Raw genomic sequence first — 23,012 nt, 5'->3', positions numbered from 1 at the left:
CTGAAAGAGCTTCGCAGAGTTTTTAAATAGAGTGTAGTGACTGTATTTGCAAGCAAGCAAAACAGATAATTTGTGTATAACAACATCCCATGCAAACGAGGGCTTTCCTTACCTCGCTTGCAGATTCTCAATCTCAATGTCCCGTTCTCGTTCCACTTTGCTCAAAGCTTCTTTCTGCCTTCGAATTTCATCAACTAACATCTGCTCTGAATGATTTTCCTGCTCCTTGAGTTGCTCCTCCAACGCATTTGCCCTGCAAAGATTCAGACAGCGTAAGCGGGCAGAGTCTGACACCGGAAAGGATTGGGGGAGAGTCCGACAGATAAGCGGGCAAAGTCAGGTGTGAATATAGTCTAATTGAGACAGTAATTAGTTTCATAAGCATTGAACTACAGTGAAGCCTCTGCAGTGCTCAGCCAATTCCAACAGGAGGTTTAGAAGCGCTGTTAACAGGCGTGGCTTTCAGTTGCATTTCTTGTTGCTCAAGATCCTACCTGTGCACCAGCTGTAAATTCTCATGTCTCAGGCGGCTCTGAGCTTCTCTATGGGTGGCGCTGTCCTTCTCCAGCTCAGTCACCCGCTTCTCCAGGAAAGTTACCTGCACAGGAAAAACACAAGGTTATTAACAGTAACAGTTGCATTGAGCCTAAGGAGTGGACACAATCCTGGTAATAGTGTGGGGATGAGAGAAGAGTGATTTGCTCTTGCACAAACCCATGTCGGTGTACGAAGAATGAAATCGTGACACTTATAAATAAAATAAATAATAATCCTTGGATTTGATATAGCACTCTCACGTCTTTGAGACGTCTCAAAGCGCTTCACAGAATGTACTGTAAAGTGAATTGACTGTATGTTTGTGGGCAAAACGTAGCAGCCAATTGCATTGTCCCACAAACAGTCGTGGATTGAGTGACCAAATAATTATTTAAAAAAAATTTTTTTTTAAGGATTATTATCCCCAGGAAAGCGATCCACCAATCGGCTGACAATCAGGTTCCTACTTATTGCTAGGTAAACAGGGGTATGTGGAGCAAGGAAACTTGCCAAACATTTCGCCTTGCTGGGAACAGAACCCAGGTCTCTTGCTTTCAAGTGCTCTAACCACTGAACTACAGGACTCCACAGGACTCTGCGAATGGCACTTGGCGCATTCACAGTGCAGCTGCAAGCTACAGAGTGGGGTAATGTTGCCTGCAGTGCTGGCAGATGCATGATCTGGAGACTCACGAGAGAGCCCATTGGAATATAGTCCCCGCAACACCTCACGCAGACTGTCCTGAGCAATGCTGCACCAGAGTCAATGCCTCATAGTACGAGTGGACCAAGTATGAGATGGTCACTCACTAAGTACATACACTGACGAGTCAAGGATTACACAAACATCTCTCTCCAAGTGTTATATAGTACTTGGACTAACCTTGTCTGTGAGGTCCAATGGAGTGAGATTCTGGAAGTCCTGAGGAAGCTCTTCCATGTTACCGAAGCCGAGTGCACTGCACTGTTGCAGATGCCTGCGATTGCAGAATCGTGTTTTAGTTACAGATAAAGACCAGTTGTACAGCTACTCGTGTTGGGAGATACTCCAGCTCACAGAGGAGCTGTGCCAGGCACCTCCTGCTCCACAATCACGGCTCAAATACAATGTGCCCAGCTTGTGGCTCCAGGCGCTTAGATCTCAGGATCCCAGCAGCTGGAGGCCAGTTAACCCAGTATGTCTTTGCCTTTGTTAGCTTCCCCATCAGAGCTATGTATTCTAATCCAATCCAATGTTCTTTCCCCAAACATTTTCATATTTTATTCTGTCTAATCTTCTTGTGTATTGGCTTCAGCGGTTACTGTGGCAACATTACACATCCTAATAACACATCCTATCGTGTATAAACAACTGCCCAAGTCAATCCCCCCCACATGCTCCACCTCCATCCCACCTTCGGAGCTCCCTCCCCACTTCCTCCACCAGGATTTCCCCTTTGCATCCCCCCACTCCCGTTCCACAACGTCCCCTCCCACTCCAACCCCATAAAGTATCGCAACACAAAGCTGCACCCCCATACAGCCAAACAAAAGCCACATTCCACCAGAAAACAACGTAATCCCCACTCTAGCACAGGCAGTAAACAAAATCTACTCACCGAGCCACCTTCTTGCTACTGAGCTTTTTCAATGGACTAAAAGGGAAAAACAGAATGAAAGTGAGACGCAGGCACCTATAGCCCCATCCTCTATGTCCCCTGTGAACCTTCTTTCCTACCCGCTCCTTCCCCTGTAAACCTACTGACCTACTCCTCCCACTCCATTCCCTGTAAAACACGGTAACAGTGTTTTGTTACCGTGGCCAAACAATGGCCAGTCAGGCCCCAGTTACCTATTCATTTCCAGATGGTTCAGACGTGAGGTCAGATCTTCCAGACGATTGATTTGCTTGTGACATTGACTGCAGTAAAATTCCAGCCTTTCTTCTCCAATAATGTTTTGCAATGTTGAGGCGAAGTTAGTAACACTAAAAAAAAATCAGAGGCAGAGGTTGACTTAGTGAAGCATTAAGCATAAGGCCACACCACATGCAACAACTGAACTAGAAGCAAGTGATGCAAAACTTAAGAGGAAATGCATTTCTTTATGCAGATTGGTGTTAGACTGGCTCAGTTCACAACACTTTTGCCTCTGGTCCAAAGGTTGGGGGTTCAAATCCTCCCAGTGGCCTGGCCAACAATCCGCCAGATAAATTTGTCATTCATATCCTAGCTGTTGTTGGGATTTTGCTGTACATAAATTGACTGCTATATTCACCTAAATACACTTTCAATAATTACTGTAAAGCACTTTGAGATGTTTGTACATTTATAGGCACTATATCAAATGCAAGAATTATTATTCCTAATTGATTATTGAGGTTGGAACAAATAGAATATTCAAAAGGGAACTGAATAAACACCAGAACAATAATACAAAACATTAATGAATATGGAAAGAGAGCTGGCAGTGGGATTAAAATGTGATTTAGAAAAGCCAGTAGTATTGGTTCAGACACAATGAATTGTGCAGCCCCCTTCGTACAGAAAATTTCCATATTTTTATGAACCCAGGGCTGGCTCCGAAGCTAACAGTGGATTCAGAACACAAACCTCCTGCCATTGTCCTTCTAAATCTAAAACTCTACCATTGCCATGTGTAACTCCATGATCCTCATCAAATGGTCCTAAAAACCAGAACCTGTGAAACAAGTTGGCTTAGTACGAAGTGGAGCATGATGAGTCTTTTGTTCATCAAAAAAGGGCAAGAACATTACACTGCAGTCAGACACTTAGGACTCAGGTTTAGGTTATTCAGCCCTAAACTTGCAAGACAGTCGGAGATGCCCATAGTGATAGCAGACACTTTTTGGCTCTTACCTGGGAGCCAGCAGTGCTGAGCACTCCAGGTGCCCGTTCATAGGTGAAGCTCCGTCCTGACAGAGACTACTGGATGCAAAACCAATCTCATCGTTTTCTCCATAATCTTCAAAGTGCTCCCCCGTGCCTTCCAGCGACATGTTGGAGTCCAAAAAGAAATCGTGCTGATGGATCCTTGCAATAAGAAACACCAGAACAAAGTATAAATAACAAAAACAGTATTGAATATTTTAATAAAGGAAGTGCAACTACTTCTGCAATGCTTTTCTTCATTGTTTGAGTTTGAATCTGCATATATGATGCAATACTCACTGTATGCTGTGCAACCATTGCAAATTGTCTTTTAAAGTAATGTCACCCTGCAGCTGGCCTTGTCACCAGAGCACAACCCAGGCTCTCCTCGCTTCTTGACTCAGCAATTATCCTTAAAGCTTGTAAAGTACTAACATAGGATTCCCACACAGTGATGACATGCAGCATGGGATTCGCACACAAAGCTGACATTATTGGGGCTCAGGCCCACTGTTCTCTTTCACCAGAGTTAAGGCTGGCTGAACGATTCCTCACACAAAGATCTCTTTAATGAGCCAAAGCCCAAACAGCTTGGATTGTACAGGTAGCTGAAAGAAAATCCAATCTATGCAAACTTTTAATCTAGAGAATAATTATTAGCACTAGAATAGTCTGTTTTTTCTTTTATATTATAGATGCCTTGTTATAAAGCCCAGGCTCCCTCCCATCAGCTTTCAAACTAGATTTTACTGATTTATGGATTTCGACCCCAAGATCCTTCTGTTCATTGACCCTTCCTGCATGTCCATTTGGAACTTCACTACCTCTATTCTCTCATCCAGAGTGTACTAACTTACACTGTATTAAAGCAAACTGCATCTGCCATTGTTTGGTTGACTCACTTAGGAAGTGTTAATTCCTTCACAATTTACCAGATCAATTTTCAGCAAATGTGGAAATACTCCTCTACATTCCAATATCTAGACAATTTTCATATGGGGCTCCAACTTTATGTAGTTTCACCTCCCCTTGCTCAGTCGAAGGAATTGAGGGTGGAGAAAAGAATGTTCAGTCTGGGTATGGCTCTGTGGGCGGGAGAAAAGAAAGGCTCAGTCCAGTGGGGCGGTTGGTCTGAGATAATCTTGGTCGAGGTCAGAGTCTTGGCTCAGGGGTATCAAACTGTCTGCAGTGGAAGTTAGCTGGGATATTCCCTTACAGGAATAGAAACAGAAGGTAACACTGGAATAAATTACTATCAGCACAGATTGTGGAAACTGAATGCGAAATCCATAATGCACACCACACCAAATGTGACATTTCTATCACTGCTTTTGATTTCACACCGTGTAAGAAAAGAAGTATTGCGTCACAATACAAGAGCAACAATTTTAGCATCACAAATAGCAGACCTGCAGCTCTCAGCAATGAAAGAGCCATTTAATAGGGTCTGAATCACTCATGTCGTTAATGCATCAGAACAGGAGCCATGAGCTGAACAGAGCCGATTAAGCTAAGCTGTCTGTACACAAGCAGAATCAGAGAGTGGGTCCCAGGGATATGTGGGCTGCAGTCAACGGGTGGTCAAGTAGGAATTTCAGCAACGGGTGACCATTTGGCCCATCGAGTTAAACTGGTACAGAGACTGTGCTGCCTGACCACATCCTGTGGTGCATAATCTCAGTGCAGACTCGATTTTAAATAATTTGTGGGAGCAGCTCCAATGGTGTTGTGGTCAGACCTACTGGAGCCTGTTGGCTCAAATCCTGGTTCGTGCTGTTGGCTCGATTCAACCAGGGATGCACCAGGAGTCTAAATTGGCCTTGGCTTTACCAGGATTGGGGAGAGGAAAAATCACAGTGAAGTGGCCTGCCGACACTCACTGCCAAGACTCACACGTGAATACTGCTATTGACGGAGTTCAGTTCCATTGGAACCGCACTCTAGCAACAGTAGGCCAGACCAGGAGCAGAGAAGCATGTCCTGGGAGTGGGGTTTCATNAAAAAATATAAATTAAATGCTTTGTGTGTAGCCTGGAACTAGAAAGATGCCACAAACAATCTTGCTACACCTATGAACTAGGGATTCCAGAACAATGATCCCATCCACGTTGAATTTGGAGAAACAGACAGGAGTCATTGTGAATAGTAATAAAATAATAATCCTTGCATTTGATATACCGCTTTTCACGTCTTCGAGACATCTCAAAGAAATGAGAATCCTAAAATCCAAGCCGATGACCCAGATTCAGGATCAATTAGATACGCTGCATTCTAACGTGGACGATTACTCACGTATTAAATAACCTCACAAGTGACGACCAGCACAGCTTCAGAGGGACAGATCCTGTTTGACCAACTTCAGATTTACAAAGTACCACACAAAAGACTACTTCACAACAGGCATTAACATGTCATTTATTTACCCAGAGGGTAATTAACAACTGGAATGGATTACCAGGAAGGGTGGTTGATGAAACAAAGTCTTGGACTCGTTTTGGCAGGGACTCGTTTTTTTAAAAAAATTGAAACTAAAACTGTGCAAACCATCTAGCTATAGGCAGGCTGCCGAAATACACATCTTCCAATCCCTGCACAAACAGCCTTCGTTCTACTGAATCTGGTACACGTACTCCCCCTTCTACTCTACTCACGTACACACACTCTCCCACTCTACTCGTGCATAGTTATCCACCACAATAGTCAATCCACAGACATTTTTCCCAAATCTGGTTTCATACAAACTCACAATTTAGGCAAAGACCTGCTTCACTTACCAACGTCCCTGCCCAAACCCCCATCTCTTTGTACCCCACAACCAGCGGCACTGCAGGTCACATACCTGTGTAGCACGCGGGCACTGGTCATGTTTAACGGTTGCTGTGCCGTAATCAGGTACAGCACCATGTCCAGGCGCTGAGTGCAGCCAGTCCCTATGCTAAGTGCCTTAGGCTAGCTGTAAGCAGCTTGTGTAGACAGCTGACAGGCCCCGATGCACCCTCCTCTGCTTATAATCTCCTCACACATTAATCTGCTAATGCAGCCTTCTAAATACACCTTCCAGAGAGGGGATTGTGAGGTAGAATTCAATAAGAACAAAACAAAGTTCTCCTTTGAAGTGTAATTTTAATTGGAATTTTTAAACAAACAATTTGTTGAAAACTCTGGGCAGCAACTTAATCAGTGGAATTGTAAGACTGGCAATGACTCTGGAGGGACAGTCATCTACCTTTGCAACTCTTAAAAATTTTGTCACCGACTTTTTAAATTAAAAAAAATCGTACAAATCTCTCATTGTAGAGTGTGTTTGCACATCCAAGATTGCAGTGGCACCAAGGGTTTGTTGATCATACACATTCCAGTGGTCAAAATGCTCCTGATGTACGAAAAAGGGCAGCTCCAGTGCCTGAAAGATCCCACCGTATGTTCATAATATCATGATTGGGCCTTCAGCAAACGACCCTTCAACATGCCATCTTCAATCCAACCCCCAAAGCTCCAGTGTGACATTTTTATTCCATTTGTGGTATCTCTGAGAAAGAGATTAAGTTTAGGGCTGTTCATATTGTGGTCTTCCTGGACTTTCCTAAATCTATTTCACATGCAGTCTCATAGCCAGCAGAGTTGCCTGTATTTTGGGTTTGATTCATGTAGGTGGACAGAGAGAAATTCCACTGACACTCAACCACAGAGAATTTAAGTCTGAGCGGGACTCACACAAGCCTGGAGTAGAGGAATTGGAAACGTTCCAGCGCAACTTACCCACTATCGCCATTAAATGGAAGCCCATTGTCAGTCTCCTGCAGCATGTCTGTGTGTTCTGAGTTCAATGTGGCATCAGTAGCACTGTCCGTTTCCACATCGTCGTGCATTCCAGGGTGCACCAGCGTCCCAGTGTCCTCATCTGTAAACGTCTCGCACTCACTGTAGGTGCTCTCAGAGCCCATGTATGCACTGTCGCTCACCTCATTCGGCTGAAAAACAGAACAGGTAGAAGCATAGATTACTAAACGTCCCAGTGCAGCGCTAGGAAGGCTGAGTTATGGTACAGGAGAGCAGACATTCAACACAGTATAGTATATACAGTTTGTGCTGCAGGGACCAAAGCTAAACTATAGTGTGTGTAACCAGTGCTGGATACAGGAAGTAAAATAGGAGCATATATACTCCATGGTCCAAGCAGAGACTATCGAGCGGGAATAATATCTTTTTCTCCCTCTACTGATTTATAGAATCATACAACAGTAACTTGTATTCATATAGAAAATGTTTGGTGAAATGTCTCAAAGCGCTTCACAGATATCAGAGAATTTAAATATTGGTGAAAGTGACATTTTTAGGAGCATTTTACGGCAGAGAGAGACAAGGAGCAAGTTGAAGGGATTTTAGGAAATCATTTGGAACAGAGAATTCCATATTCCACCCACTCTTGATGTAAAGATTTATTTTTTCTAACCTTTTAATTTCTTTTGTGATTAACTTACAATTCTGCTCTTGTGTTATTGACTCACTGCCCGATGCAAATGAGCTATTACTATCTAACCTTTCAAAATCTTTCATAGTCATGAAACCACCATCAGGCCACCATGTAATCTTCTCAGGATTAAGAGGTGTTCCACACTTACTTTAACCTTGACCCTTCTTGTGTCCCGTTTCCCCTCCTCCCCCCTCAACAGCCTCCATTTCCAACCCCAGCTTAGCAATTGAGGTGAGAGAGCGCTATCAACTAAACTCACCTCTACACACCTACCAATCAGCCAAGTGATTTGAATTTTCTTGGATGCAAATATAAAACAGGAAAGAGAATCAGGAAATCCACTAAATGGCCACCTGAACTGCAAGGACGACCAGACAGGAGTTAAATTAATGAATCAAAGGGAATAAAGATAACAATCTAGAAATAAACTCATATTTAACACTGAATCTAAGCAGTACATCAGTCAATAAGTGCCAGCAACATCCCACAGAGTGAAATGAGTATGGTATTCAAATTAATTTGAAATATTTTGGAATGAATTTGGATCGGAGAAGAATACTGGCCATGTATCACTACATATACAATTACAAGGAAGTAAAAGGATATTCAAACATTAAGGTTCGGTTGAAGCTACTCTTTTGGATTGGTAGCCTGTTGAATCCTTGTGAAGTTTTTTTTAAAAAAGAGAAGCGTTGAAATTTAAGTCTACATACCCACGAATCAGCTCTCTCCTATACAACCTGGACACTCTCAGCCCCCTGAGACGCTACCCTGCGTGGAGGGCTCGAAATAAATGCAAGTTGTTGTTGTTGTTGTTGTTGTGTGACACAGGTTTTCAGCATTGTTATTTCAGGCAGCTGTGTTTAATGCAGCGGGAGATTGTGAGCCAGTCGGGCACTCTTCATCCACTGCAACAAACTACTGTAAACACTGGGAGGAGCCACACTGCACGGTGGGACTGCAACACATTACAAGAACACTAGGCGGAGATATATTACTGCTGTACAGCACCACAGTTCGGTTTCTAGAGATTTCCTGGAGATGCACTGAGAATCACGAGAATCCTGTTTGCATGTAGCCAGCCTACCTCCAGTATTTTCCCTTTCTCGTTTAACAAATAATAATAATAATAATAATCCTTGCATTTGATATAGCGCTTTTCACGTCTTCTAGATGTCTCAGAGCGCTTCACAGAATAGACTGTAAAGTGAATTGACTGTATATTTGTGGGTGACTGCAAATTTCTGCCTTGCTGGGTACAACCTTCTGTGGCCAGATATATGCACAATTATAAATAAAGTCCTTGCATTTGATATAGCATCTTATCACGTCAAGACATCTCAATGAGTCATTAATGCCATTTACCAGGAGACTGCTGAGTCCTCTAATAATGACTTAATGCTGTATACACACCATGCAGCAATACAATTATAATCAAACACTGGTGCATACAATCTTACTGCCCTCTCTCACACACTTACTTCTGTCACGTTCTCGATAATCTGTTCAGAGAATCTAAACCTTCAACTCAACAGTAAGACACATCCTGAATATTATTTGTAACACAGGTCCTGAATATTAGTTGCATAAAATTAGTCTCAACAAATTTGGAATTAAGATTTTTGGGGGCAGAATGAAAATACCTTCCCTTTCCTGAATGGTATATTCAAATGCCTTATATACCCTGCAATCTAACACACAAGCACGATGTGACTGACAAGACTGTGTATGAAAAGCATGGACTGATGCCAACAGAGGTAAATTCTCTTTTTGAAGTGGAGAGAATCTGCTGGTGGTGGGGACTGACAACGCAGGCTGGGGCAGTTGGGCAGATAGGGAAGGCAGAGCAGTGGTGGGGGGAAGAGAGAGAAGGATGAACTGAAATCTAACCAAGCTGTAATATAGCAGGCAGCTTGTTCGGGAACTGAAATCTAAAACCTCAAGTCATTCTGGTCATATAAATCTGCATAAACCATGCGGGTTCATGTGGGCGAGGGGTGGGGTAGAGAGAGGAGGAGGGCGAGCCTGAGCAGATTTTATTGTAGTGGTCTTACCTCAAAACCTGCAAAGTCCTCAAATTCATCGGCACAGGCTGCTACATCCTCCTCATTCCCCAACCCCATGTCGGACGTCTGGCTGTCGGAATCTGTGCGACAAAAGTACAAGAATGAAGCAATGGAGGATACATACTTCTGTATAGTCATAATTATTTAGTTAATGGACATCACTGGGAGTGCTTCATACTAGTCAATAGGTGGCAGTGCAAAGCCAAGCAGGTGTATATGTAGATATAAAGAGAGCGTCCCCATACAATCCAGTGCGGCATTGGGTACAGGTTATACAATAATCCTACCATGGATATCCAAAATGGGAGGATACAGAATTTTAGCCTCAAAATAACGGTTTCTCCCAGTTTCAAGAAGTTGTCTGAATATCTTTCGAGAAATGCATTAGCATAGTAGTATCACTGGCACAGTGTATGTACTCAGGCAACAATGCCCCTAACAACTAAACATTCCCAGGAGCGTGGTTACCTTACATTCATGCTCCGGAACCTTTGGGATAACTTCTTCCCTAAACTACAAGTAGGCCAAGAAAAAAAAAAACAGGTGGGAATCTCCTGGCATCCATTACCACTATTTAAGCAATAGTCTATTACTAAGATCCACAGGACTTTATAGAGGGCTCAATGCTTTGGGCTTGTGCATATTTCATATCTGCTGCGGTCGTGAGCAAAGCCAGATAAGATAAGGGTCTTGGTCAGCTAACTTTTTACAATGCAAGTTTAACAGGTTTAACAGTCACCCTCTCCCAGCTATGACTCGCTCTGTTTTACATTGCAAAAGACAGGATTATAGAGAGGAATTCGCTTAGATAGCCACATTTACAGTAATGTAATGTGGTAGGCAAGCAGCTTCAGGCCATACGAAACCATTGGTGCATGGCGTGACAATGTGTAAATTGTCTTCTACAAAATATGCCACGCTGGCAATTTAGCCATAGCCCACAAGTAGAATTCTGCATGCTTTCTAATGGTGTTAACATATTATATTGCAACAACATTCAGTCTTGCTCCCCAAACCTCAATGTCACCCAATCAGTTACTCATTCAATGGAACAAACACTGATGTGTTAAAACCAAGAACTCGCAGAAGAGAGTAGTGGGGTATTAAGCACGCTGAGACTCTACCCTGTGTGGAAGGCTCTATATAAGGGCAAGTTGTTGCTGTTTATTACCTGAATCCCTACACCCATCGACGCTCCCCATCTCTGTGACCTTCTCCAGCATCAATCTTCTGTTCATCCCTACAATCAGAAACTCCTTCCCCCTCCCAGTCTTTAAAATCCGGAAAACCCAGCTCTTTGATGATATCACCGCTTACCTCCACCCATTCCAGCTCAGTGCCTGGCACAGTCTCGGTAAAATGCTTCGAGGCATTCCCTATATAACATAAGTGGTTGCCCCACATCTACTGAGCACAAACACAAAACTGACCTCCATTCCTTACCAGCTCTCTGTCAAGATGACTGTTTTGAAACACTCAGTTGTTCTACTGTCTCAGAGAGAAAGAGAGAGAATGTCACATCCAAATAACTCACCTTGATTTCAGATCTGATGCTGAATGGACCAAATAATCATCATAATCCAATTTATTAAATTAGAAGTGGGAGAAGGGCTCACAGTCTCTTGNTTTTTTTCACAAAGAAGATTCCTACTTTAACGTAACAGCTTTAAAGCATTCATGGACGTAGGATCAAAAGACATTAAGACAGGAGAAGGCCATTCATCCTATTAAGCAGGTTCTGAAATAAGCCATGACCTACGTACTATAATCTCACTAATCCTACCTACACATCATTTACCTGAATATTCTTTTTAATTCTCCAAGTATCTATAAATCTGTCTTAAATCTTTCAACTGATTTCACATCCATAGCTTTCTGGGGCACTGCATTCTCAAAGCACTTCATAGTATTTACTGTAGAGCATAGCGACTATGAACTTTGTAGACAACTGTATTTAATGCAAATATCAGGCTCTTTACTGTATTGAACTACATTTGTCAGTGATCAGAGCATGTGTTTAGCCTATTGAGCTCATTTTAGAAAATCCTGGCTCCTCTGATTTCACAATTCCACTAAATTTGTGTCATCTGCTAATTTAAAATGTAGTTTTCCAATTATTTAGGTCACATCAAGGGGTCTGTAGTTGCCAAGTACAATTCTGTCACGTTTCATTAACGATGGGAACCAATTGCTTCCAGCATGGGTGAGGTACGTGTGGAAAAATACCCCAGTGAAGGAAAAAGGAGTCAAAGGCTTTTAATCCTCACAGGATGTCTATTCCACCCACCCAACTGAAATAAGTTAATGCATAGAAGGTCAAAGTATAGAAACGTGGGAAACACTGTGCACTAGACTCACCTCCATTGCTTCTGATGGCAGCAATTCCTCGACAGAAATCATCAAAAGCGATCACTCCAAGTCCGGTAGGATCTAGGTATTTGGTCAGTTCTTTTACCTGAAAAAGATCAAGACAGCGTTTTAACATTGATACAAAACGATTGACAATTCTCAACTCTAAGCTGTGGGTCGGGATTGGGGAGGGTGGAGGGCAGGGGTGGGAGGAAGCAGGGTGATCGAAAACACGGTCGAAGAGGGGAGTCTTGAAGGAGGTGAGGGGGAGAGACTGTGGGATGGAGTTCCCGAGGGTGGGGGTAGAGTGTCAGAAGGCCTGGCCACCAAGGGTGGGGCGGGTGAGGGACATGAAGCAGGCCGGAGCCCACTGAACGGAGGGAGTGGGCAGGACGGTAGGGGGTCAGGAGTTCGCAGAGGTAGGGGACAGCAAGCCCAAGGAGGGTTTTGAGGTCAGGACCAGGATCTTGAACTATATCCTCTGTATGATGGGAAGCCAGTGGAGTCGGGCGAGGATGGGGGGATAGGGTCATGGAGCCTTGTATGGAAGAGGACATGGCTGCAGAGTTCTGGACGATCTGCAGCCTATGGAGGGAGGGAGTAGTTGAGGAGGCCAACAAGCAAAGAGTTTGCATAGTGAAGCCTCAATGTTATGAATGCATGTTATGAGGGTTTCAGCCGCCTGCAGTGTGAAACTTTAGCAGATCCGGGCAATGTTGCTGAGGTGGGGAAAGGCAGAGTGGGTGATGGCACGGATGTGGGGTAGAAAGGATAGTTGAGGGTCAAACAAGACGCCAAGATTCCAGACTGGCTTAGTAAGATGGAGTTTGCATTCATAGATGGTGAAGAAAGTTAGCTCTCATCCAGGACTTGATGCCTGACAGACATTCTGTCAGAACAGCAGTGGTCCAACAGCAGGTTGAAGGCAGAGAGGTACAGTTGGGTGTCATCTGCATACATGTGGAAGTTGACCCGATGTCTGCGGATGATGTCACCAAGAGGGAGCATATAAAATGTTGAAGAGGAGGGGACCAAGGACAGAACCCTGAGTAACGCCACACGAGACAGTGCGGGGGCTAGAGGAGAAACCGTTCGTGGAGATGAAGTGGAGACAGTGTGAGAGGTACAATCTCAACCATTCAAGGCAGAACCGTGCAGGTTGAGGTGAGAGCAGAGGCGGTGTATGAAGATAAGAGTGGTCAACGGTGTCGAAGGCACCAGAGAGGTCAAGAAGGACGAGGAAGCAGAGGGAGCCCTGGTCGCAGATGGACAGAATGCCATTTGTTTCTTTGACCAGGGCTGTTTCTGTGCTGTGGGCGGCACAGAAACCCGATTGGAGGGGTTCGTGCAGGGAGTGGTGGGAGAGGAAGGAGCGAAGCTGGGAATCAACTACTCATTCCAGGATCTTAGAGAGGAAAGGGAGGTTAGAGATGGGGCGGTAGCTTGAGAGCAGAAATGGGTCAAGGGTGGGGTATTTTAAGGCTAGGAGTGAAGGACGCAATACAAGTATAATTTGTTAATTGTTGTTATGCTCTACAACTGTCCCATTACATTTTATAAGCTAGAGCACAAACAAAAAGGGAAGAGAATAGCACACCTCCACAAGGAAGCACCTGCCCAAGATTTAGAAAAAGTAGGACCTGGTGAATAAATGGACAGTGCAATATTATAAAAGCCCTCTGACAGGTGGATACATACACAAATAAATCTCAACTACAAAGTAAATGGTGGAAACACTCTCAAGATACTGTAGTGCAGAAATGGTTAACTGGAGCAGAAGCAGAAAAAAATTCTGTCAACAGCTATGCTTGCAAATCTGTTGTGTGCAGGTATGTTCACAGGGTAGGTGACATGCCCCTGATCCACACTGCTATGAAATATTGATGAAACTGACATTGATCCTCTAACCTGGAGAAACAACAGCTCTGTATCTAGGCAACAAGTTAACTCATCTGAGAAACTTATCATTCACACCTTAGGCTGGCAGCTTCCACAGTCCCAGTACCACACCCACCCACTCACTCACTCACTCACTCCCCTGCTCTCACTCCACACCCGCTCACTTCCCTGGCTCCTGTACCCTCCTTGTCATGACTCCACATATACTCTCTGCCCTTGGCTCATATTCTCACCTCTACGTTGAGATTTTTCAATGTGATAAGGCACTATAAAAATATATGTTATTTACTTTCTGATGATTAAACCAGATTTCGACGAGCTCCTTCCCCTGAGAGCTACCAGTGTACACAGCTGTTATTTTTGTTACCAGTCATATAATTCTTTACCATCATGACTGGCTCAAGGTATAGCTGGGACCTTGGGGAGAAACTGGATAGCTTGGGGAAAGGGATGGCGGAAATAGAATTATAGTGGAGGAAAGCAGCGTAGTGAAAGGTAAAATAGGACATTTGAAAGAGGAAAGTAGAAAAATATGAGAAAGGTCATTGGTGTGGGGTCCAAGAGTGCAAAAATGTTAAAAGGTGGACAGCAGACAAAAGATAAACAACCAAATGATTTCTGTGCGATTTATAACACACGTGGAAGAGGTGAGGTCAAGCTCCTGGTGCACCTGGAGTAACAACTAGGCACATGAATTTGGAGTAACGCTACATCTCATGGGGAGGTAAGTTTCACCAATAAGAGGCTAAGGTTGTGCAATCTAGGCTTGTCCCTAAATAATGCAGTTCTGGTGGGGGCACGACACTAGTCAGAAGCCTGATTCATGCCCTATCCACCTCACCATCAATGGCCAAACTTTCTGCCAGTCTGCTCCCAATCTTTGGAATCCTATCCTGGAGACCCTCTGCCTTGCGCCCTCCCTCCCCACCCAACCTGCCCAAGGCCCCTCTTGTACGTGCTTTTATATAAATTGGTTGAGATGCCCTTCCCCTCCCCCTGACGTAAAAAGCACTATATAAATGTGAAGTGTTGCTGCTATGTTGTATAACATTCATACCTTGTAGGCAGGAATTAAGCATTTGACACAGTAGGGTACTATAAAGATGTAATTTTTTCATTCTTAATGACGTAATTCTAGATTACTTTCTACAGAAAATCCAGTAGTTACGTGATCTTTTTAGCAATACTGCAGAATCTTTGCTCTAATGAGAAGGTACAGAAAATATGGAGATTTTCCATTTTTAAAGACCTTCTGTATAAAACAATGGTTGGCAGCTGGATGGACAGAAGGTAGATCCAGTTCATGAATAGAGATTAATACTGGAAGCACCATTAAAACCAGTGCTTCATTCATTGAACTAAAACAGATGGAATGTGCAATAACGTGAAGCTGGAGAAGGGGAACCACATACGCAGGACGTGCTACCTCTCAAGGCTCATTAAGTCTGGGTCAAGTCCAGGAGACGCAATGTTTTTCTGTACTCTTAATTAGAAACAAACAGTACTAAAAATGACAGACCTCCAGTCAGGGAAAAACATTGGAGTCTCATTAGTAAACACCATCAACTCCCAGTAATGCCAACAACTGTACTTTCACCTAAAAGTTGCTTTATTGTGTTTTGTCTTCCTTTCTGAAAAGCACTAACTTATGCTTGGGGGCAGTTCCATGTGGACCATTCCAAAGGGACCATATGTACTCTGATAGCTGTGTTGTCCAAGTAGCTATTCCTCATGTGCGAGTCGAGACAAAGAGCATCAAAGGCTCTTTGTGAGCAACCAGATCACAGTTGAGGCCAATGCTGTTCTCACACAGACACAAATTGTAACAAGAGGTTCGGATTGCGACCAGAAGTAAGAACACGGCTGATTTTCCACTTCCCAAGCAAACTAATTGAGGCAAATTCGATATCTGCTGCCTAGGCTGAGATCAACTGACTCACAACAAGCCTGAATCCTCCTGCTCTGTACGACTGTCCCACAATGACAAGTGCTTTACAGTTCAAACCACACATTCGGAATTACATAGATTGTACAGGCCATTTAGCCAATTGGTCCATACCAGTTGTTATACTCCAAAGGTGTCTCGCACATTCTAATTCCTCTATTTCCTTCTCCCTTATGTAGAGTCATTAGAGTACAAAATTCATCACTGCAATAGTTAATTCATACTAGATCAGTAGAATAATTCAAAGGGCACCAGATAAGCACGTGACAAGTAAAAACGTTGAGACATGGGGAAAGGACTGGAAAATTGGATTAATAATAAAGGATGACCTAGAAAAATGTTGATGGATTCAATGGCCTCCTTCTGTATTAAAAAAAGTTTCTAAAACTTACCAAATTATAAGTAAAGTTGTGGATACTATTTGTAAATTGTCTCTATCCTGCATTTGCACAATGTGCATCCAAGACCTCAATGAGGGTTTTTTGTGCGCAGACTATCTAGTACTCCACCTCAGGAGAGAGCATTTGTACATACTATTAGTATAGTGTAGGCTGAGGTAACAATTCTGTTTTGTAGAATGATTAATAAACGAAGTGACGGGTAAAACAAATCATTCTTTCAGATCGGTAACTGTATATTAATACGTGCAACAAAAATCGCTGATTGTGTACCTAACCCAGACAGCACTGTAAACTCACTAATAACAGCAAAATTTAACTCCAACTTTAGTTGCTTTTTGACCAAGTTATGTGACTGAGGAAGAGGATTATAGCTCGAAGTGCATTTAACCCTCAGTTTCAATCCGAAGCCTCTCAGTTAGTAACTTATTAAAAGCACCAGAGCTTGGCTGCCTCAGAGGCTTTGTAAAACTGTAACAAGGTGCAGTACTATGCCATCGAGACCAAAAGATCCCAGTTTTGATCCCTTTCTATAAAGGGTTAGTGCCCAGGCAACTCAAGGACGTAAGGACCAGTGTTTGCACTCCTAACTAATATGCAGTGATCCTGACTTGAGATACCAGATGAAGCAGCAGGTCACATCAGCTAAAGAGAACAACGTCAGCATAAAAGGCCAGAATAGCCCATCAATCCAGCCATTCCTTCCAACTTCAGTAGAACATTCTAAATGATGTGAAAAAAGTTTAACCTTTAACAAAGTTCTCCACAATTTCTAAGGTAACTCCAGGTTACAAAACTTCACAGCCACCAAATTCCTGTGGTCTCTCCACCATATCATTATCCTCCAGTGCTAATTCACAACCTACACCAGAAGTCCTCTCAATCCTATTTATCCAGCTCACTTTAAGCAGATATATCCTTAGCTGTCTTTCCTGAGGGTCAAGGTTACATATCCATTATACGTTTTGGGGATTCATTAAACAAAACACAAAATACTGCTGATGCTGGAAATCTGAAAACAAAAACAGAAGTCGCTGGGAACAACACTCAGCAGGTCAGGCAGCATCTATGGAGAAAGGAAAGTGAGTCAACGTTTCGGGTCCATGACCCTTCGTCAGAACTGGGGCATGTTGGGAGGGAGAGGCGTTTAAGGGCTAACAGAGAAGGGGGAGGCAGGGCAAGGAAAATAAAGGAAAAAATGGGGTAGAGGATAGGGGATGATGGGTAAAGTACCTATCATCATTACCCATGGCTCGTGGACCCGAATCGTTGACTCACTTTCCTTTCTCCATAGATGCTGCCTGACCTGCTGAATGTTCCCAGTGACTTCTGTTTTTGTTTTGGGGATTCATTAATTTGGCACTTGCGTCCTGCAGTTCTGGATCAGAGTGTGTTAAATAACCCGCTTCCTTCTCTTGCACTAGGACTCCTCAATAACCACCCACCCCCAAATGAATTTATATAGCATCTTTCACATGGGATAATGTCTCTGAGCACTTAACAACAACTTGCACTGATATAGCGCCCTCCACGCAGGTTAGTGTCTCAGAGCTCTTAACAGTGGTGGAACCTGACTCCAANGGGGAGCAGAGAGGTGACCGTAAGCATGGTCGAAGAGGAAAGTTTTCAGCCGGGACTTGAAAATGGGGAGAGAGGGGGCAAGGCGGAGGGACTGAGGGAGAGTGTTCCAGAACTTTGGGGCATAGTGGCTGAAAGCACAACCTCCGATGGTGGGGCAGAGGGTGTGAGGGCCGAGCAGGTGGCCGGTGCCAATCGAGCACAGGCGCCGGGTGGTGGATTGGGGAGAGAGGAGTTCTTAGAGGTAGGGAGGTGCCAGAGAGTGAATGGATTTGAACATAAGTGTGAGGATCTTGAACTCGATCTGTTCGGTGATGGGAAGTCAGTGGAGCCTGGCCAGAACTGGTGAGATGTGGGTACGGAGTTTGGTCCGGGTCAGTATGCAGGCGGCAGAGTTTTGAATGAGCTGGATCTTTTGAATGGTGGAGCTGGGGAGACCGGCGAGGCATGCGTAGGAGTAATCCAAGGGGGAGGTGACAAAGGCATGCACGAGGGTTTCGGCTGCACTTGGGATAAGGTACGGGCGGAAGAGAGCAATGTGGTGGAGGTGGAAGAAGGCGGTACTGGTCAGGACAGCTGGTGGTCGAATTGGACGCCTAGATTGCGCACTGGTTCAGTGAGTCTGAGGAAGAGCCCAGGGAGGTTAAGGAGTTCAGATCTGCAGGAGTGAAGACGTTGGCGGAAGCTAAGGAGTATGGCTTCCGTTTTGTCCATATTCAGCTGCAGGAAGTTTACATTCATACAGGCGTTGATGTCTGCCAGACAAGCTGATAGAACATCGACGGACCTGGAGTTGGTACTGGAGGAGGCAAAGCAGTTTTGTGTGTCATGCGCATACATATAGAAGTTTACTTCGTCTCTGCGGATGACATCGCCCAGAAGGAACATATAGACAAGGAAGAGGACCAAGGATGGAGCCCTGGGGTACCCCAGAGGTGACCAGGTGGGAGCGGGAGGAGAAACTATTTCCTGAGATGAAAGGAGACGTTGGTTAAGCAGGATTCGAACCATGTGTGTGCGGTCCCACTGAGGTAGATGAGGGAGGAGAGCCGATGGAGGAGGATGGCATGGTCGACTGTGTTGAACACAGCAGAGAGATCCAGGAGGTCGAGGAGGAAGAGGGAGCCCTGGTCACAGATAGAGAGAATATAGTTTGTGACTTTGTGTCTCTGTCTCTCTGCTGTGGGCAGGGTGAAAACCAGACTGCAGGGGCTCAAGGAGGGAGTAGAGGGACTGAAGTTGACCTGCAACATTGCTCTCCAGGGCTTTGGCGACAAAGGATAGGTTGGAGATGGGATGGTAGCGTGAGAGATTAGAGGCATCGAGAGTGGGCTTTTTGAGGAGGGGTGTGATGACAGTGGTTTTCAGGGTTAGTGGAACAGAGCCTGAGGAGAGAGACTGGTTGACCATGTTGGCCAGCAGGGGGAGAGAAGGGGAAGTTGAGTGACTAGCAGCTGGGTGGGGAGGGGGTCGAGGTAGCAGGTGGTGAACTTCATTTGGGTGATCATGGTTGAGAGGGAGGAGGGATAAATGGGGGCAAAGGAGTGTAAGGAGGAGGGAGTGGCAGGAGCCACAGCAGAGGGAGAAAGTGGTGTGGATGTCTGGGTGGGGTGGAAGGGGACATGGCGGGGGGGTGGGCAGGAGAGGACGATTACATTTGAGGAGAAAACGTTTAGGACCTCTTCGCACTTAACTTCATTATGACAATAATAATTCTTTGATACAGCACCGTTCACGTCAGCAGGACATCGCAAAGCGCGCATGTCAATCTGGCTCAGTTGGTAGTACTCTTGCCTCTGAGTCAGAAGGTTGTAGATTCTAGCCCCGTGTCGGGACTTGGAGCCCATGTAGTCTATACTGACACTCCAATGCATTGCTGGGATTGCTGCATTGTCAGAGGTGGCATCCTTCAAATGAGACTTTAAACCAAGGTCCCATTTGCCTACCTGACTGGATGTTAAAAATCCCATGGCGCTATTCGAAAAGAAAAGGGAATTTCTCCCGGGGTCCATGGAATCTTTAAGTCCACTTGAGCAGGCAGACAGGTTCTCGGTTCAACCATCTCATCCAGAGGATGGCATCTCCAAAGCAGCGCATCGCCACTGCATTGGAATGTCAGCCTAGGCAATATGTGTTCAAAGCCCCAATGTGGGGCTTGAACCTACAACTTTCTAACTTAGAGGAGAGTGTGCTACCAACTGAGCCAGGCTGACAACTGAAAGTCAGTTCTGCAAATCTCTCTCTTGTTTAACTCAAAGCCCTAAGTTCCAGGCCATCAAATCTTTCAATTGAATCCTCTCCAATGCATCAATCATGTTTAGAAAATGAATCCAAAGTGCCAAATTGTATTTGCCAATTCATCCACAGGCAGTTATCAAGGCATAAACCACCAAAGTGTCAAGCACAAGCTTCCTGGCTCTCCTAATAGAGAAATGGTTACCTGCTACATGTCTCCCTATCCAGGGCAGTTTCACCCAAATTGAACAGCATGTATGAACTCTGGTGCTAGACTGCAAAATTAACCAACCTTTCAGCCAAAGAACAAAATAATGGAATTTTTAGATCAAATGCAGGGAGCACGGTTCTGGATTCAGCAGATGCTAGGCTTCCTCAACTGAAGCTTGAGAGATTGCACACGAGTGACTAATATGAACTACTGCATTTGATTGGTGCCTTTAAATCAATTATTTTGACAATCACACAAACCCTTCCACCTTTATATATGATTAGCTATACCCGTTGCAACCACGTTTGCAACCAAAAGATCCAATATGGAATGTAGATTTCACTGGCATGTGACATGCCATAAACACTGTGTGTACACTTAAGCAAAACTTGTGATCAGCTTGTTTAGGTCATTGCTTATCAACGATAGGAGATCCGCCCATGACACTCCCCCATGCAAGACCTTTCCAATAAGGTATAAATCATGCCTCTACGTCAATCTGTTGCGTTATTGGCAGACACACAGACCCACAGAAAGACATTTCGTCTTTATTAGTACAGAAGAAGACTAATTCACTAATGCATGTTGTACTACCGGTTCAAAACCAGTCTGTCTAATTCGTCCAGTATCCTTACACGTATCTCCTCTTCATCGGTCACCTGGTCACATAGCTTATCAATAGCAAATATTAAAATATCACATGTACATTTTCTTAATAGTGTGAGCCGCAGGGGACATGAATAATGAGCTGCAGAACACCCATCAGACAGAGTTTTCTGTTATTATTCTGTTATTTGCACCATTGATAAAAGTAAGATTTGCTTTCAGACGTCAACTTTTGTACTCATCAATATGAAGGTTATGAAGTGGATTCCTTTCATTCACCATAAACACTCCCAGGTCAGATGAAAAACTAAAACTTCCTCAACTCAGCAAGACAGAACTCAGAAGAACTCCCTCACAGCTCTGTTTCCATTTCTCACTCAAGGTTGAAATTTCAAATCACCAACTTGCCAGAGACTTTCAGCTCCTCTCCAGTGCACCAAAGCCAGAAGCATCACCCAGAGCTGCACCCAGAGGTATCACAAGAGAGTCCATGAATCATATTTAATGTTTCAAAAACAACTTCTAACTAATTATTTCTAAATGTTTAAAAGCTCCGTCACAACCAAAACAATTGCTGCCTCGGTGCACTTTATAGTTTATATTATATTCTATGAAGTGCTTTGAGATGTTTTGACGTGACGAAGCGCTATATAAAACACTAGGATGATAATAATTGAGAGGCTTAATAATAATAATCCTTGCCTTTGGTATAGCACCTTATCACGTCGGAAGGACGTCTCAAAGTGTTTTGAATAGTGCAAGTGATCTTTAACAGCCATGTGAACAGCCAGACCGGACCTCTCGTCCAAACATCTCATCCGTAGAACAGCACCTCCGACAATGCAACATCCCCCCCCCATCATTGCATTGGAGTGTCATCTTAGACTATGCAAATTCAAGTCCCAATGCGGGACTTTAACCCACAGCCTTCTGACTCAGAGGTGAGAGTGTTCCACTGAGCCAGGTTGACACACAAATACACGCTTTTCAAAGAGAGACAGTCTCCTGGAGGAGGACTGGTCAGACAAGCTTTGCACTTCACACTTTATACTGTGCTGCTTCAGAACCACAGCCAAGAATAGACTCACATCTGAATAACATGAAAGGACGCTCTTCTCACTCTTTGCAGTTTATTTTTAACCATAGTGGTTACAGGATATGATCCAATGACAGATTATAAAACAATTGAACAAAACAACACTCCAGGAGAACACAGAGCTGCTGCAGATTCCAAATGTAAACCACCATCTTCCTGAATACAGGATCACCCTGCAGCACAGTCTCTTATAAACATCTCAAACATTGTTCATTAGCCCTGCGGCCTTTGATGAGACATTACTGAAGTCATCGGCTCCACTTCTTCCTGCCTGGATGGTCTCAACGGGAATGGCTAAGTAGCTTTAACACAAGGGATTTCAGATGGGACAGCCCATAAAAGTGTGACACATAGGACAACTCTGCTATAAGGTGTCTCAAAATAGCACAGGACTGCCTTTAGTGTATTTGCACAGTGGATCTGCAATACACTTTCGGCTTCTAGTACTGACTGGCCATCTTCCTGCGCATGCATACCATACAGGAAGGGTCATAAGCAGGGCTTCCCTGCATAAGGCACTAACCGGTGAACATTTGTATAGCGTAATGCATTACAATGTAGGGTCCAAATTTACAAATCCAAATTTGTCTGTGTATCAATCAAGGAAGACACTAAACCCAGCATATGTTCAAAAACACGTACTCTACGTAACGTCTTACAGCAGCTGTCACCTGAAGCTTCAATTTCCTCAGAAGAATGTGTTTGGACACACGTTTACGTGCCACAAGCTTAACCTGCAAAGGAACTT

The 23,012-nt window shown here is 44.1% G+C and overlaps 1 protein-coding gene across 3 annotated transcripts in view; it reads right to left on the bottom strand.

Moving 5' to 3' along the window:
* The window catches only part of rab11fip3 (RAB11 family interacting protein 3 (class II)), a 30,031-nt gene that overhangs the window by 3,908 nt on the left and 3,111 nt on the right, over nt 1-23,012 (bottom strand). The window contains exons 2-10 of one of the 3 annotated variants that reach the window (XM_042340963.1): nt 12,306-12,402; nt 9,936-10,027; nt 7,167-7,378; nt 3,396-3,569; nt 2,369-2,503; nt 2,136-2,171; nt 1,421-1,514; nt 495-598; nt 113-253 (exon numbers count right to left, since the gene is read on the bottom strand). In XM_042340963.1, the coding sequence (XP_042196897.1) occupies nt 113-253; nt 495-598; nt 1,421-1,514; nt 2,136-2,171; nt 2,369-2,503; nt 3,396-3,569; nt 7,167-7,378; nt 9,936-10,027; nt 12,306-12,402 (1,085 nt within the window). Of the gene's footprint in view, nt 1-112; nt 254-494; nt 599-1,420; nt 1,515-2,135; nt 2,172-2,368; nt 2,504-3,395; nt 3,570-7,166; nt 7,379-9,935; nt 10,028-11,377; nt 11,408-12,305; nt 12,403-23,012 lie in introns of those variants that run through there. The other 2 variants (XM_042340965.1, XM_042340964.1) reach the window with 2 other exon arrangements.

The sequence above is a fragment of the Callorhinchus milii genome, unplaced genomic scaffold (assembly GCF_018977255.1).
Source record: "Callorhinchus milii isolate IMCB2004 unplaced genomic scaffold, IMCB_Cmil_1.0 Scaffold16, whole genome shotgun sequence".
NCBI lineage: Eukaryota > Metazoa > Chordata > Chondrichthyes > Chimaeriformes > Callorhinchidae > Callorhinchus > Callorhinchus milii.
This window is presented reverse-complemented; position numbering and strand designations above follow the sequence as displayed.